The sequence below is a fragment of the Theropithecus gelada genome, chromosome 14 (assembly GCF_003255815.1).
Source record: "Theropithecus gelada isolate Dixy chromosome 14, Tgel_1.0, whole genome shotgun sequence".
Classification (NCBI taxonomy): domain Eukaryota; kingdom Metazoa; phylum Chordata; class Mammalia; order Primates; family Cercopithecidae; genus Theropithecus; species Theropithecus gelada.
Window position 1 is genome coordinate 77,813,883 of NC_037682.1, and position 14,718 is coordinate 77,828,600.

At 42.8% G+C, this 14,718-nt stretch overlaps 1 protein-coding gene across 3 annotated transcripts in view; it reads right to left on the reverse strand.

Moving 5' to 3' along the window:
• Positions 1-14,718, reverse strand: part of SYTL2 (synaptotagmin like 2) — a 121,728-nt gene that overhangs the window by 57,673 nt on the left and 49,337 nt on the right. For 2 of the 3 annotated variants that reach the window (XM_025356836.1, XM_025356835.1), the window contains exon 2: positions 5,320-5,811. The exons of the other annotated variant lie outside the window; for it this stretch is intronic. In XM_025356836.1, coding sequence (XP_025212621.1) covers positions 5,320-5,420 — 101 coding nt within the window. In that variant the 5' untranslated portion in view covers positions 5,421-5,811. The remainder of the gene's footprint in view (positions 1-5,319; positions 5,812-14,718) is intronic. 3 annotated transcript variants of the gene reach the window in all.

Sequence of the window (14,718 nt, forward strand, 5' to 3'; positions counted from 1 at the left end):
CTGGTCCATTCTCCAGCCTTTCTTTTTTCATCTTGCCCAGTGTATTCTTAGATAGTTACAAATGGCCTCACTTTCTAGATTAAATGATAGCGGCTCAGAGAAGTTAAGAGGCTTGCCCAAGGTCACACAGAGCTGGCAGCAGAAGCCAGCCTGACTCCCAGCCAACACACTTTCTACTACCCAGTCCTGCCTCAGAGAGCCAAACATGATTCTGGTTTCTAAGATGGCTGTCACACTTCACTCTTTCTCCCAAGGAACTCAATCTTTGATGAAGAATCTGAAAACCAACACATGGAAAACAAACTGCAAAACTTCCTTACAGTGGAAAACAAGAAATATACATCTTTTACATGACATATCATAGGTCTCTGCAGTCTGCTGAGAGGCAGCACAGTGTAAGGAAAGTGCACAGGCTTTGACGTTGGATCAGCAAGGCTTCAATCCTGCAGGGCAGTTACCCTCTTCAACCCTATCTCCTCATCTGTTAAGTGGATTCAGCTAGACTGTTTTGAAGATGAAACAGGAAAATCCATGTGAAGATCCATGTACAGTCCCTGACAAATATTGGTTCCTTTCCCCTTTGCTTTGACAGAAAAACACCATGAGAGGTCCTGGAAATTAGTTCTTCAATGACAACTGCCTTCATTTAAAAAAAAAGAAAAAGAAAAACAACTAGTTCTAAGGAGGCAGCTGAGAATCATAAGATGTGGTGGCGGTTGAGATCATATCTACTGCAAAAACACCCATCGCCGTAGATGTGGTTGTGTGTATATGGGGGTGGGGGATGCAGTGGTGTACAGACAGACATGAGCAGCAATTTCCTGCTGGCAGTGTGACGCAAAGCACAGGAAATGCCACCTTTTGAGTATGTGATTTTCAAACCATAAAAGACTAAAATTACATATGTGTATGTATGGTTATGTTTCCTTAAAGGTGGGGCAGGGCAGCAAGAGACAAAACACAGGACAGGGGTGGAAGAGAAAGAAAGAATCCACCCTAATGTCTCCTTCACTGCTAGTCTGTGAAATGTCTCCACATGGGAGCTAGGGAAGCAGGCTGTGTAGCGATACATGGTAATAACTGGGTCCAGTACTTATGGCTACAGGTAGTGGAGCAGCATAAAAGACAGTGTGGTAGCAACAGTGATCTGGAACCGTTATTGTCTCAGCTGTACTCCAGAGACACCGCAGTGACTATTTCCTTGGGTACAAGTCCATGTTCTACCATGAACAGACCAAGTGATTTAGGAACTGGATATGTCTCTGTGCAACACTCATTTTTCCTATCCATGAAATCAAGATGGGAGGTAACAAAACCTTTTTTTTAATTAGCTGGATGTGGTAGTACACACGTGTGGTTTTAGCTACTTGGGAGACAGGAGGATCACTTGAGCCCAGGAGTTCAAGGCTGCAGTGAGCTATGATTGCCCCACTGTACTCCAGCCTGGGTGACACAGAGAAAATCTTTTTTAAAGAAATTAAAAATAAATAAAGAGATGGGAAGTAACATATAAACTAAATCATCTCCAAAGTATCTTGAATGAGCTTGGTTGTGAACAAGTCAAAGCACTGGATATATTAGGAATGGCAATATTTCCATTTGAATGCCAGATCTCATCTAGAGCCATACTGAAAAAGATTCTAAAGCGATATCTGGTCTTGTGGGCAACAGTGATGTATCCATTAGTGATGTCCTCATGGCTACGGGAGAGTTATACTCCAAAGTCTATAAAACATTAGTATTTAAAAGAAAATTCTGAATTTTAGTAATAAAGCCTTTCTAATGATGTTTTGATTGGGTTGATGTAATTATATAATGTGTTTCTAAGCTGAATAACACCTAGGAGGACTGGGGCATTGTAAAGTCATGTTAGGGAAACAAAACTGAGATTTTAAATTTGCAACTGATAATCCATTCAATGGATAAAGGTCATTAGATAGTAAATTCCTTGAGAGCTGGGGCCATGTTTTCAATCACCCTAGAATTCTCTTCATATCATTGTCCAGAGCAGTTCCTTGTACTTCACAGGTGCTCAATTAAGTTCTACTACATTAAATAATTAAGAGTATTAGGAGTAATTTCCTTCTAAGGAATCAGTCTACTAACTAGAATCTCCTGTCCCTGTCTAGAGGTATAGGTAGAGTGGTGTGAATAAAGGAATTAAAATGAACTATCACATATTATGTGCCAGGAAGATTAAAAATTATTTTTAATTTAATTAACAAATAATAATTATATATATTCATGAGGAAACAGTGATGTTTTGACATACATAACATATAGTGATCAGGTCACTGTAATTTTATATCTTTTACCAAATCTCTCCCTATCTCTCACTTCCTAAAAATTATTTTACTTAATCCTGACTTTAATCTTTCAAATTTAAATGTAGTATTATGATCATGCCCACTCTGAGTTGAGGCTCAGAGAGGTTAAATAACTTGCCCAGTGAAACACAGTTCATTAGTGGTAGGAATGAGATGCAAACGCATGTCAGTTTCATCTCCAGTTCCATGCAGCAGAGTTCTTTACGTCATGATGAAACCCTTGCTGTTCCTTTCTGAAAGAATAACAATGATGAGCAGAGTAGAGCAGAGGGAAAAGCACTGGTCCAACAGCTTTTCTCATCACGGCTTTGGCACTGACTTGCTGTGTGGACCTGGGCAAGTCATTTACCCTTTCTGGGCTTTAAAATTCTTTTTCTGTAAAATGACTGATATGGAACAACAACAACAACAAAAACTTTCAGAGTTATTAGGCTATAACTCTGGTGGAAGAGGCAAAGACAAATAGCAATGGAATGGAAAAGGCGCTGACAAACAAAAGCCCGTAGAGTAACATTTTCAGAGATCCAGTTCTGGTTCCACCATCCCAGGAGCAGAACCACCTCCAAATCATCCCCACAAGTCCCTTCAGGCCTAAAGCAAAGAGGGGGTCAGGCTATGAGTTGGGCCTTTTTCAAGGTCAACAAGCCATAGGTCTGCCATCTATCTGTGCACCGTCACTGCTCCCCAGCTCCAGGGTCCTGAAACTGCCCATGGCCAAGTCTACATGAGGTGCATGGTGCCTAACTAGAAAGTCTATCGGGAAAGTGATGGTAGGGAGGGTTTGACTCACACCAGGGCTTTCATCAATCCAAACCTTCCTGTCATTTATTCACAAAAGCAAAACACAAAGGCAGCACCAGTGGCAGCTGCTGGGGCACCTTCAGAAACAACAGACAGAAGGAGCGTCTGCAACACCAACACTAGGAAGGGACTCACACCATTTTTGCTGAAGTTGTAGATTGGCTGATGCCAGAAGGTACACACTCACAGCCCTTACAAGGCCCAGTTGCAGGCAGAACTTTGCATTTTTTTAGGATATTTTCGTCAACCAATGCAAGTGCCCAAGAAACACCTTCACTCTATTCATACAGAATCAGAACTACAGGCAAGACTTAGCAGTTTGGAATCCCAGGTGCCAGGAAAAGATAGAAGGGAGGGAGGGAGGGAATGAAAGGAGGCTTTCTCCTTGTAAGCTGACTATCTAGAGGGGGAGAATTGCAGACCATAAATAACACCTCCTGAGCAGAAGGAATCAAAGGTACTCGCACCTCTCCAAAATGCACGGGCCCACATCCTGAGGTGGAAAGAGGGAGTCGGTGCAGTCCCAGCTCTACTGTTTTCTAAGTCCTCTCCCCATCTTTTCTTTTGAGAGGATAAAGGAAATTCCATTTCCACTTATGCTTAAAGAATCAATGTTTTCTCTATGCTCCCCCACCTCCTGCCTTTACTCCTAAATGGGTACAATAGTCCCTGCTTAGACAAATGTCAGGGTAGCTGTGAGGAACATAAGAGGATAACATTCATAATAGGGCCTTATAAACTGTGAATGGGTAGAGGATTAATGCTACCGAGAGGCTCTAATGCCTGGGTTAGTGACAATCCTTCATCTCTCCTGGGGACACTGTTCAAGGCACACCATCTGCAAAGAAGGCACAGCAGAGCCCCATCCAGGTGCGTGGAGCATTGCAAGGTACCTTTGAGGAACAGCATGATTCCCCACTACCTACAGCCACTGCTTGTCATCATAGCTCAGTGACAGCCAGCCCCTTCCTCCATTGCCAGGTCCTGGGATAGCCTGTCTGTCATTGTTTTCTCAGGCAGAGGAAGTGGAGCTAACAAATGAGTACCTAAGACTGGGATTTGATTCTCATTTCTGACACCTACCAGTTGTGTGATATTGGGCAAGTCAACTGACTTGTCTCAAAGTCAACTTCCTCACACATCAAATGGGGTAATTATATCCCACTCCACCCACCAACTGCAAAACAGTATGTGAGCTCATAAAAAATAATGGGCATGTTAAGTCCTTTGCAACTTGTTAAATACTGTCTATATAGAAGTTATTTTAGTAGTCATAATCAGACATTCTGTAGTGTTTGAAGTGAATTTTAGCATGTTCTTTTATAAATCATCCATGTTAAATCAGTGTCAAAATATGGAAATGGTAAAAATAAAGCCATTATTCACGGTCTTGTGTCCCAGGAAGTAAGAACATATCTTATGCTCCTTTCGGATAACTCCTGGGGTGAGAATCATAAAATTAATACTACTAACTTACATTCAGGAAGCCTGTCACTGCCTTCAAAGCCCAAGATTACACAGGCAGTAAATGGCAGGGCCTGGATAAAGTCAAGTTCTTCAGCATTCTGGCCTAGTGCTTGTTCGACCGCAAAGGTGAATGAAAGTGGTAGGAATATTGACATGCAACATTTGGGTTTCACCCAACAAGAATAGTGTATCAAACTTGCCACTCCTCTTTATGCGACCCAAGACAAATGAAAAATTGGCTCAGAGAATACTTTCAATTGTGCCATTAAAACCAATTCCAACCTTTCTGAAAGCATGCAGAAATGTGAGCTACTTTTCTTTTCAAAATTCTAAAAAATTTTTAAAATTCTAATTTGGTTCATGATTCAGTTAAAAAGAAGTAGATCCAGTTTTTTTAAGTGGATAGAAATATACACACACACCCATGAATGTAGATGTATGTGGTTGTATACATTTCATTTTTATCACAGTATTTAATAAGTTAAAGGAATTTAGTTAGGTCTTTAATCAAGACCCTATTTCTGGTAGGAGTCCAGTAGGATAAATTAAGAGGCACCAAGAGGAAAAATGTTTTGTCCAGGAAGTGAACCTAAAATTGGAATCCATAAATTCAGCCTCCAAGTCAGAACTACCACTTACGGTTGAAAAAAAAAACCCAGTGTCCTATTTTCGTACAGACTGCCTCTTCCTTCCCTCATGCCCAAGGGCTTCTCTGGTCTCTTACCTGACTCTCTCTTCTTCGGCCCTCTTCAGAGCAGCATCCCGTTGCAAAACCTTCATGATGGCCTCTTGTTCCTCTTCAGTCAGGAAGCTTAAGTCAATCATTTTGAAAAGTGCATGCAAAAATAATAGCAACAAATGTGACTCAAAATTCTCAGGGCTGAATAACTAAGACTGCAACCAGGAAGATTAAAACACACAAAAATGAAATATCTTGTTCAGTTCTGCAGCAAAAGTCTTATTTTGGCTCAGCAAAAGTTTAGGGCAGCTGATAGCAAGATCCTAAGTGTTATTTCCCACAAGGAAGTCTTGGTCTGTGGGATAATGTCGAGAAGAGGCTCTCAGAAGGATGCTGTATTCCTTGCCAGACAGGTCGCTTGTTCCTACGGTGGCTCCCAGCACACTCTTTCTCTGGTTCCGTCTTAGACGCAGTTTATTCTCTCTCTGTACCCGGTCATCAATTCACAAGGAGGGGCAGCATCAGAGCATCACCTACCTGGGGAATCATGAGACAGCAAACACCAGACAGTGAGAGGTAGTTCCTATAAGCACTACTCATTACTACAAGGTTTTTAAATGGCCATGCGAGATGGTCTCTGAGATCAAGGAAACCTGTTCAGCCGGCTTCCTAAGCAAATGGTAAATGGGTCATGAAACATGCTTCAACCCAATTCCAGACCGCCAAGATGGAGAACACACAAAAATGCCTGTCAATGTTTAACGATCCACCTGAGTAAAGAATGGTTTCAAAAAGAACTGATTCTCTCTCTGCAAACTCTGGGGATGCTAGGCTAAAAAGTCATGTTGAAGGTCAGTAAGATCAGGGATATGTGATTCCAGTGGTCAGGCAAGAAATTAGAAATAAAAATTGTTAATGCTCACCTCTTTACAAGTAGGAACATTCCACTGTACCATATATGAGCTCCATAATAAGAGGAGAACTAGTATTAGGTAGAGATAGTGTGCAGAAGAGTGAGAATTGTTATTCTTCATCCAGTCCCACTGCTAACCTTTTCTGGGCCTAAAGGAACCTAACAAGCTTGTCTGCCTTCATTTCTCAGGGGAAAAACACCTACCTGTGTGGGTATATAAACTGGGGGAAAGGAAGAGGCAAAATTTCAAACACTTTACCATCCAAAGCGAGGATTTTTCAGTTGCACAATGTGCAAGAATCCCATTTTCTTTGAGGCATCTTCAATACATATGTAATGGGAAGGAAGTGAGAACTGAAGAATGACACAGCCCTACAGAAATTCGGACGTGATCTACTCAAGGTTGGGGCACTTTTAACAAGTGCAGTGCTGCATATACACACTAAAAACCTTTAGTAAATTTTAAAGCAGGCCGGGCACAGTGGCTCATGCCTGTAATCCTAGCACTTTGGGAGGCCAAGGCAGATGGATCACCTGAGGTCATCAGGAGTTCAAGACCAGCCTGACTAACATGGTGAAACCTCGTCTCTACTAAAAAATACAAAAATTAGCTGGGCGTGGTGGCACATGCCTGTAATCCCAGCTACTCAGGAGGCTGAGGCCGGAGAATCGCTTGAACCCAGGAGACGGAGGTTGCAGTGAGCCGAGATCGCACCACTGCACTCCAGCCTGGGCTACAGAGTAAGACTCCTTATCAAAATAAATAAATAAATAAAATAAAATAAAATGTTAAAGCAGCCCCGCTTAAGAATAAAAGAGTATGTACACTAGTGAATAAAATCCATAAAAATTAATTACTTGAAAAAAAGAATTACTGGGAAGTTATCCTTCTACCACTTGCTAGCTGTAAGTAATTGGGCAAGTTACCAACCACTGTGAAGCTGTTTTCTCATTTGTACTTGACATTAGGTTGTTCCTCACAGATTGTAAGGATTAAATGGAATAATGAATATAAAAAGAGCACATGTCTTGCATTCTGTACCAAAAATAGCTACTAAAAATATATTCTAGCTTCCTGAGTTTACACTTTTGTTCCATCCAGCTGAATAAGACTATATTTAGTAATATGTTTCTTTTGTATTATGTCTCTTTCTGATCTCCCCCCATGAAGTTTGGGCTTCATTGACAGGGAATCTAATGACCTTTGTTTTAATTTCCTCTAGCTCTTTGCATACTGCCCACAGTAATTACTCAAATAAATATTAAGACCTTACTTTATTTTATTTTAATTTGCATGTGCTTGCATATGCTACTACCTGCTTGTTCATCTTGAAAACTACTTACCCTTCAAGACAGATCAAAGTTACCACCTCCATGAAGCCTTCCGTAACTTCCATACCCCTAGTTAAAGCTGCAGCAGATTCAATGATTATTCCTAACTCTTCACTCCCTCCTTGTAACAGAACTATACTATCATGTTCCCACTAGAGTAAGCAAAGAATTCATCCCTACCCTCCTAATGTTGGGCTTGGCCTATGACTCGCTTTGGCCAATGGAATGTTAGCAAATGTGGTACAAGCATAGGCTGTAAATGTGCTTCTGTGGTTTGACCTGGCTTCTTGTACTCCTGCCACATGCCATGAGAAGAGCTTGTCCCAATTATCCATTGCCTCTTCATCCTGGGTTCCAGAAAGAGATACAAGGACAGACCTGAAAGTGACCCCCCTGAAGCAGGAATACCCTCTGACCTATAGATATAAAAGAAAAAACTAAATATTTGTTGTTGGAAGCCACTGAGGTTTGGGAGTTGTTATATGACACTCGTGCAGCAGGAACCTGCTAATACAAAATCTTTCTCCTCCAAATACACATCGACTGCTGTGATGATCTACTCTCAGTCTCTCCTACTTGACTGTGAGTCTCTGAATATGAACAAATAAACAAATGAGCAAATGAATAAATGAACCTGATCCAAATATACAATATCACCAGAAGACGGCTATCTCAATTCTTTCCTTTCTTTCATGTGCAGTAACTTCCTTAGATCTCAAAGGCTGGCAAGCAAATAGATTTAGGCCACATTCTGGGACCCAGGTTGCCAATGAGGCCTTACACTGCCATTTGGTTGGTTCAATGTGAGACTTTAAATTCAAGGAGTGGTGGACAGGAAGAAAACAACAACAACAAAAAAACTTAGGTCGTCTAGCAGTGGTAACTGGCAGGGTTGCTGAAATGGGCAACGTTGGCTTCCACACCTTCAAGTAGAATACAAGCTAACTAGTGCTTCTGTGTCAAAGCCTCTAAGGGTTAAAATTTCTCCCTTAAAATAGGCTGTTAGTGAGGCAAAGGGCAATGTTCCCACTTCACAAAGGAGTGAGGGGCTGGAACCCTTTCCTTTTAATTGGGTAGGCAGGAGTCAGTGCCCAGCCAAACTGTAGGAGAGCCCTCAGAGGGCAATCAAGACTCTTCAGTATGAGGTGCTCACCCAACTCCTAACACTCTGGACGATGTCCAGCACGGGAGCTAATCGAACATTTCCCTCACTCACTTGACAAAGATTTATTGAGGGCCTGGCACTATTCTAAGCACTGGAGGTGCAGCAAGGGAACAAGATAGAAAAACTTCCCGCCTTTGTGGAGTTCATATGCCAATGGATGGAAACGACGATCAAACTAAATAATAAAAATAAAATAAGTTTTTGAATATCAAATAAATTATGACACATTGGAAGGCGATGAGAACTATGGAGGAAAACAAAAAAGGGAAGGGAGGGCCGGGCACAGTGGCTCAAGCCTGTAATCCCAGCACTTTGGGAGGCCGAGACGGGTGGATCACGAGGTCAGAAGATCGAGACCATCCTGGCTAACACGGTGAAACCCCGTCTCTACTAAAAAATACAAAAAACTAGCCGGGCGAGGTGGCGGGCGCCTGTAGTCCCAGCTACTCCGGAGGCTGAGGCAGGAGAATGGCGTGAACCTGGGAGGCGGAGCTTGCAGTGAGCTGAGATCCCGCCACTGCACTCCAGCCTGGTCCACAGAGCGAGAATCCATCTCAAAAAAAAAAAAAAAAAAAAAGGGAAGGGAGGAGAGTAATAACTCAGGGAGAGTTGGAATTTTAAAGAGTGGTTAGAGTAGGCCTCATTGAGAAGGTGATATTTGAACAGAAATGTGACAGCAATGAGGAAACAAGCCATGCAGATATCCCAGGGTCCTGCGGTGGGAGATATCTGGCACATTCAAGAAATGGCAAGGCGGTCAGCGCTGGTACACCAGAGTGCCCCAGGAGAGCAAGAGGAGAGGAGGCCGGAAAGGACACAGGTCAGACTGTATTAGGCCTTGGGAGGACACTAAGACTTCTGGCTTTTATTCTGAGATGAAGCAGCATTAAGGAAAGCCAGACAAAAAGGCAGCAAACATTTACTTGCTCCCTTTTACACGTGTGGCGCTGTACATACATCTCATGGAATCCTCACAAAGACACTCTGAGGTAGGTCTTTTTTATTGAGACAGGGTCTGGCTCTGTTGCCCAGGCTGTAGTAAAGTGACACAATCTCAGCTCACTGCAACTTCCACCTCCTGGGTTTAAGCAATTCTCATGCCTCAGCCTCTGAAGTAGCTGGAATTACAGGCACCCACCACCATGCCCACTTAATTTTTGTATTTTTGGTAGAGTTGCAGCTTTGCCACATTGTCCAGGCTGGTCTTGAACTCCTGGCTTCCAGTGATCTGCCGGCCACGGCCTCTCAAAGTGTTGGGATTACAGGCGTGAGCCACTGCACCCAGCCCAAGGTAGGTCTTATCTGTGTTTTTCACACGAGGAGAGTGAGGCTGAGGGGGGCATTCGCCACCAAGCTTATGTCTGACTGGCATTTGCTGATGGTTGTGTCAGAATAAGCCAACCCAACGTTAACATCTCATTTAATTCTCCTCTCCACACAGATTCCTCCAATCAGCGAGGCAGAACAAAATCCCTCTCTCTGTGGACCCTCATTCTCTGCTTAAGCATAAGGGACTCACCAGCCTAGAGCTGGCAGTCAGAATGGGGGCAACCTCAACGCTAAATTGTGAGGGATGAATTTTAGCCACTACAGTGTCTTGCATTCTCACCAGAGCCTCACAATAACCTCAGTAAGAAAGGAAGGGTAGGAGTGAATACACCCATTGTTCACAAATATTACTGATGTGTTCACAGGAGGAGCTCCTGCAGCAAGTTTTCCTTGGGTTCAGCCTTTCCTACCCATCCTCCATTCAGCATGATGCTGAGTCATTTTTCTAAAACCCAGTTCTGACCAAGCCACATACTCAGGATTAAAATCCTTCACCAACTTCCCACTGACCATTGACTAAAACTCAAAATCCTTAAGTGGTCTGTAGGACTCTCCACGAACTACCACCTGCTTTACTCTCCAAGCTCTTTTCCTTAGGCTCCAGCCATTGTGAAATTTTCCAGTTCTTCTTGCCTTCAGGCTTTTGTATGTGCTGTTCCTTCATCCTGGAACACCATTTCCCTGTTAATACCTGTTAGGTCTCAAGTTACATGTCACTTACTGCACAAAAGTCTTCCCTAACCCCTCCAAGCCCCTCCTATGTGCTCAATTAGAACCTGACTTCGTCAGGCACAGTACTCATCACACGGTCTCAAATCGCTACCTACTCATGTTTGTTTCTTGCCAGTTTATGAGCAAGGTCTGTGTCTCCCAGTGATTTGTATCCCCAGCTCTTGCCACTGTCTTGCCTCTACTAGGCACTCAAGGATTCATGAAAAAAAAAAAAAAATGATGAAAATAGGTGGAAGGTGATTGAGCTTCCATTTCCACCTGAACATGAACGTAGCTCTAGGGTCCATAAATGAAAAACTAGGTCCATATTATTCAATGTGTTCCAGCTCTAGATCTTTCACATCATTCTGTGGTTTGACTAAGTTGAATGACTTCTCTAAGTCTTGATTATCTCATGCATATGATGGGTATATTCTCTTCCTTGTGGAGATTACTGTGAGGCTCTGGTGAGAATTCAGGACACTGCAGAGGACAAAGAAGGATAAGGAGCAGCAGTAGAAACAGCAGCACAAAGAGAAATTGGAGGACTCCAGATGTGGACTGTGCTTAATTCATATTTTCCATGTGTCAGCCTTGCCATGCCACATCTATGAATGCCAATACTCTTCTTGTCAATTGTCCAAAAGTTAAGCTGGAGAGAAAAACTAAGGCCCCAAATAGTTGTGCTTGCCTTTGATGGCAACAAAGAGTGGATCTGGGCTTCTGACCCTAATTCCAATTAAAATTCTAATCCCAGGTTAAAGTCTAATTAACAACAAAATTTCCTTCCCAGCAGGCTCTGCTGCAAGGAGGGGCCCAGATAGCACAGATAGCATCTTCTCCTTTCCCAGACAGGGTTGTTGTACCAAAGCCTATACAGATCACCCAGGGAAGGAGTGTAAAACTTACATAAGTGGTGACTCTCACATGATGAGGATTTCAGAAGAGAGGCAAATTGTTCTGACAGTCCCATGACATCAAGAATGAAGGCTTCAAAAAAAAAAAAAAAAAAAAAATCTGGGCAGCAACAGAAGAGTAGTAACAAATATGCTTGAGTTGGGGAGAATGCCACCAGACAAAAAGGCCCTGATCAACAGGAAGGCTCATCTCACCGGAACACTTAAGAAGCCATCGTGCATAAAACTAAATGCTTTGTAAACTTCCTAGGATCACAGCAGCATCAAAGGATGGATGGAGGGAGAAGCCAAAGATGGAACAAATTGAATGTGACAATCAGAGAGTCTTTGCTCACCTACCTCTCAGCAGAAAGATTTCCCTCCAGTGTACCAGCCCAGTGATCATCAGATCACACTGCCAGGACATCCATGCCCAAAGCTGCTAACTGCACAGCTGGGCTGCTCTGCTTCTCAGGCTCACGTGGTTGGACTTGCCCCTAAGTTCTTCACATTGGCTCCATTTTACCCTGCCCTCTTGAACCACATTTAATTTATTCTCCCTTGCGCATAATAGTTTACAAAAAATATGTCATGCTCTCCCCACCTCTTCTTAGTTGAGGGGAAGAAAAACTTCGTTGTTCCCTCAACTGTTCCTCACATGTTTTCTAAGCTTCTCATGATCTTGGTCATTTCTCTCCAGACTGAAAAAATGAGCAGGTGGTGCTAAGCCCTTTACACATATTTCAGTTTAACCACTCTGACCACCATGCAGGTAGGTATTCTCCACATCCCATGGATGAGAACACTGGGGCTTAAGTTAAATAACTTGACTAAGGCCACTCAACCAGAATGTGATTTGAACCCAAGGCTTAAGATTCTGAAGCCACTATTTTTCATCTTTCACTGCATCACTAGTCCCCTATTTCTCAGAGAGATCACACAGCTGGTTAGGGGCAAAGATGAGACTAGAACCCAAGTTTCCTGATTCCTAGACAGTTCTCTTTTCACCCTGCTGTTCCTCCCTCTGTACATTTGACTTTGTCATTTCTCATGGACAACATGCATCAGCCCTCAAGGCATGGCATGCTCTTCTAAGGATGACAACTTGTTAGGAATTAGAAAATGATCAGGCCCTTTGGGTTTGATTTATGGATAGACATGGAAAAGAGGACAAGCATGAGATAGAGGGGAAAAAAGGCATCTGTGTCACCATGCAGGTATTTATACACGCCTACTAGCCTCTTAGAATGGTATCAATCCCTCGAACCAGAAACAGTTACTAAAATAACCTACATTTTATATGCTTAAGCCCAATCAAAATGTTTTGTAATATGCGTACACAGAAATGTGTTTATATGAAAAGCAAACTTTGTCCACACACAATTGGGTAACAATGCTACATGAATATTTTGTTTCTGTATAGTCAGAGCCTTCAGTGCTCTATTTTTAAAAAACACATAAATTACTCAGTGTAATGTGTTGCTTAAATGGGGCTTCTTGAGAGGAAGGCATTGTCTTCTGACTGGTTCAAGGTAGCCTCTTAAAAAATAATAGCTGAATGAACAAATAAAATGAACTTCTTCATAAAGAAGTGAACAAATGAAAGGATATAGATAGAATAAGAAAGGATAAGCTACCCAATAATAGGTTGTCTTTTTTTTTTTTTTTTTTGAGACGGAGTCTCACCCTGTCACCCAGGCGGGAGTGCAATGAGTGCAATGGTGTGATCTCTGCTCACTGCAACCTCCGCCTCCCAGGTTCAAATGATTTTCCTGCCTCAGTCTCCCGAGTAGCTGGGATTATAGGCACCTGCCACCATACCAAGCTAATTTTTGTATGTTTAGCAGAGACGGGGTTTCACCACGTTGCCCAGGCTGGTCTCAAACTCCTGACCTTGTGAACTGCCCACCTCAGCCTCCCAAAGTGCTGGGATTACAGGTGTGAGCTACCGTGCCTGGCACTTGCCATTTTTTATAGAGCAACTGAAAATTAAAAACAGACAGTCATCTCAAAATACAAAGCTTTCACTTTTGTGAAGATTCTTCCAAAGATGGAAGCCATTTTTCTACTTCATCCATCTCCTCCAGGTCCAGGCTGAGTAGCAGACAGCTAGTATCTTCTGGAAATTGGCTTGGTGGTCTCAAATTATGAATGAAGAGGGAAAGATGGGTAGAAAGACTATCTTATCTGACAATTCCCCCTGCTCCTTAATCTCATATTCAAACCTAACAATAATAGCCCTGGATTTCTGAAAAGCTCATTTTCTGCAATTGCTAGGCCACAGGTTTAAACTTACAATACCCACAGGAATAAAATACGCTAACCAAGCCCCAACCAAGGGCAAGATAATGGGCTGTGTGAGGAGACAGCATCACACACAACTAACCATAATACAAGTATGCCAGCTATAGATAAAGGAGGCACACTCCAAGTGTCAGGTAGGCCACAGAGATTTAGGAAGGAGATAAAATGAGGGGAGCCTTGAATGCTGCATTAGAGAAGGAGGTGGGCATTCTGGGCAAGAGCACTGGACCCTGAAACCATAAAGGTGTTCAAAAAGAAGGCTGGTAACTGGAGTACAGGGTTTAAATGGGGCAAGTGACCAAGGTTGGACCCCAAGAGGCCTTAAGTGTCAAGGGGGGGGAATTTGAACCTGAATTTTTCATGCTTGCCAGTCTTGATAAATGTGCTAGAACCACCCTTTTAATCTATATTTTCTTGATCAGGATTCTAAGAAACAAAAACAGTCAAGAAAGAAAGGATCTGAGGAAATGGGCCGCTGAAAGTTCATTTTAAACTTCATACCTGGGCTGAAAATTCAAATCATATGTAGAAGAGAGATGGCAGTCTACAAAAGGGGTGACTTATCTTTAATAATATATCACGGCCGGGCGCGGTGGCTCAAGCCTGTAATCCCAGCACTTTGGGAGGCTGAGACGGGCGGATCACCAGGTCAGGAGATCGAGACCATCCTGGCTAACACGGTGAAACCCCGTCTCTACTAAAAAATACAAAAAACTAGCCGGGCGAGGTGGCGGGCGCCTGTGGTCCCAGCTACTCCGGAGGCTGAGGCAGGAGAATGGCGTAAACCCGGGAGG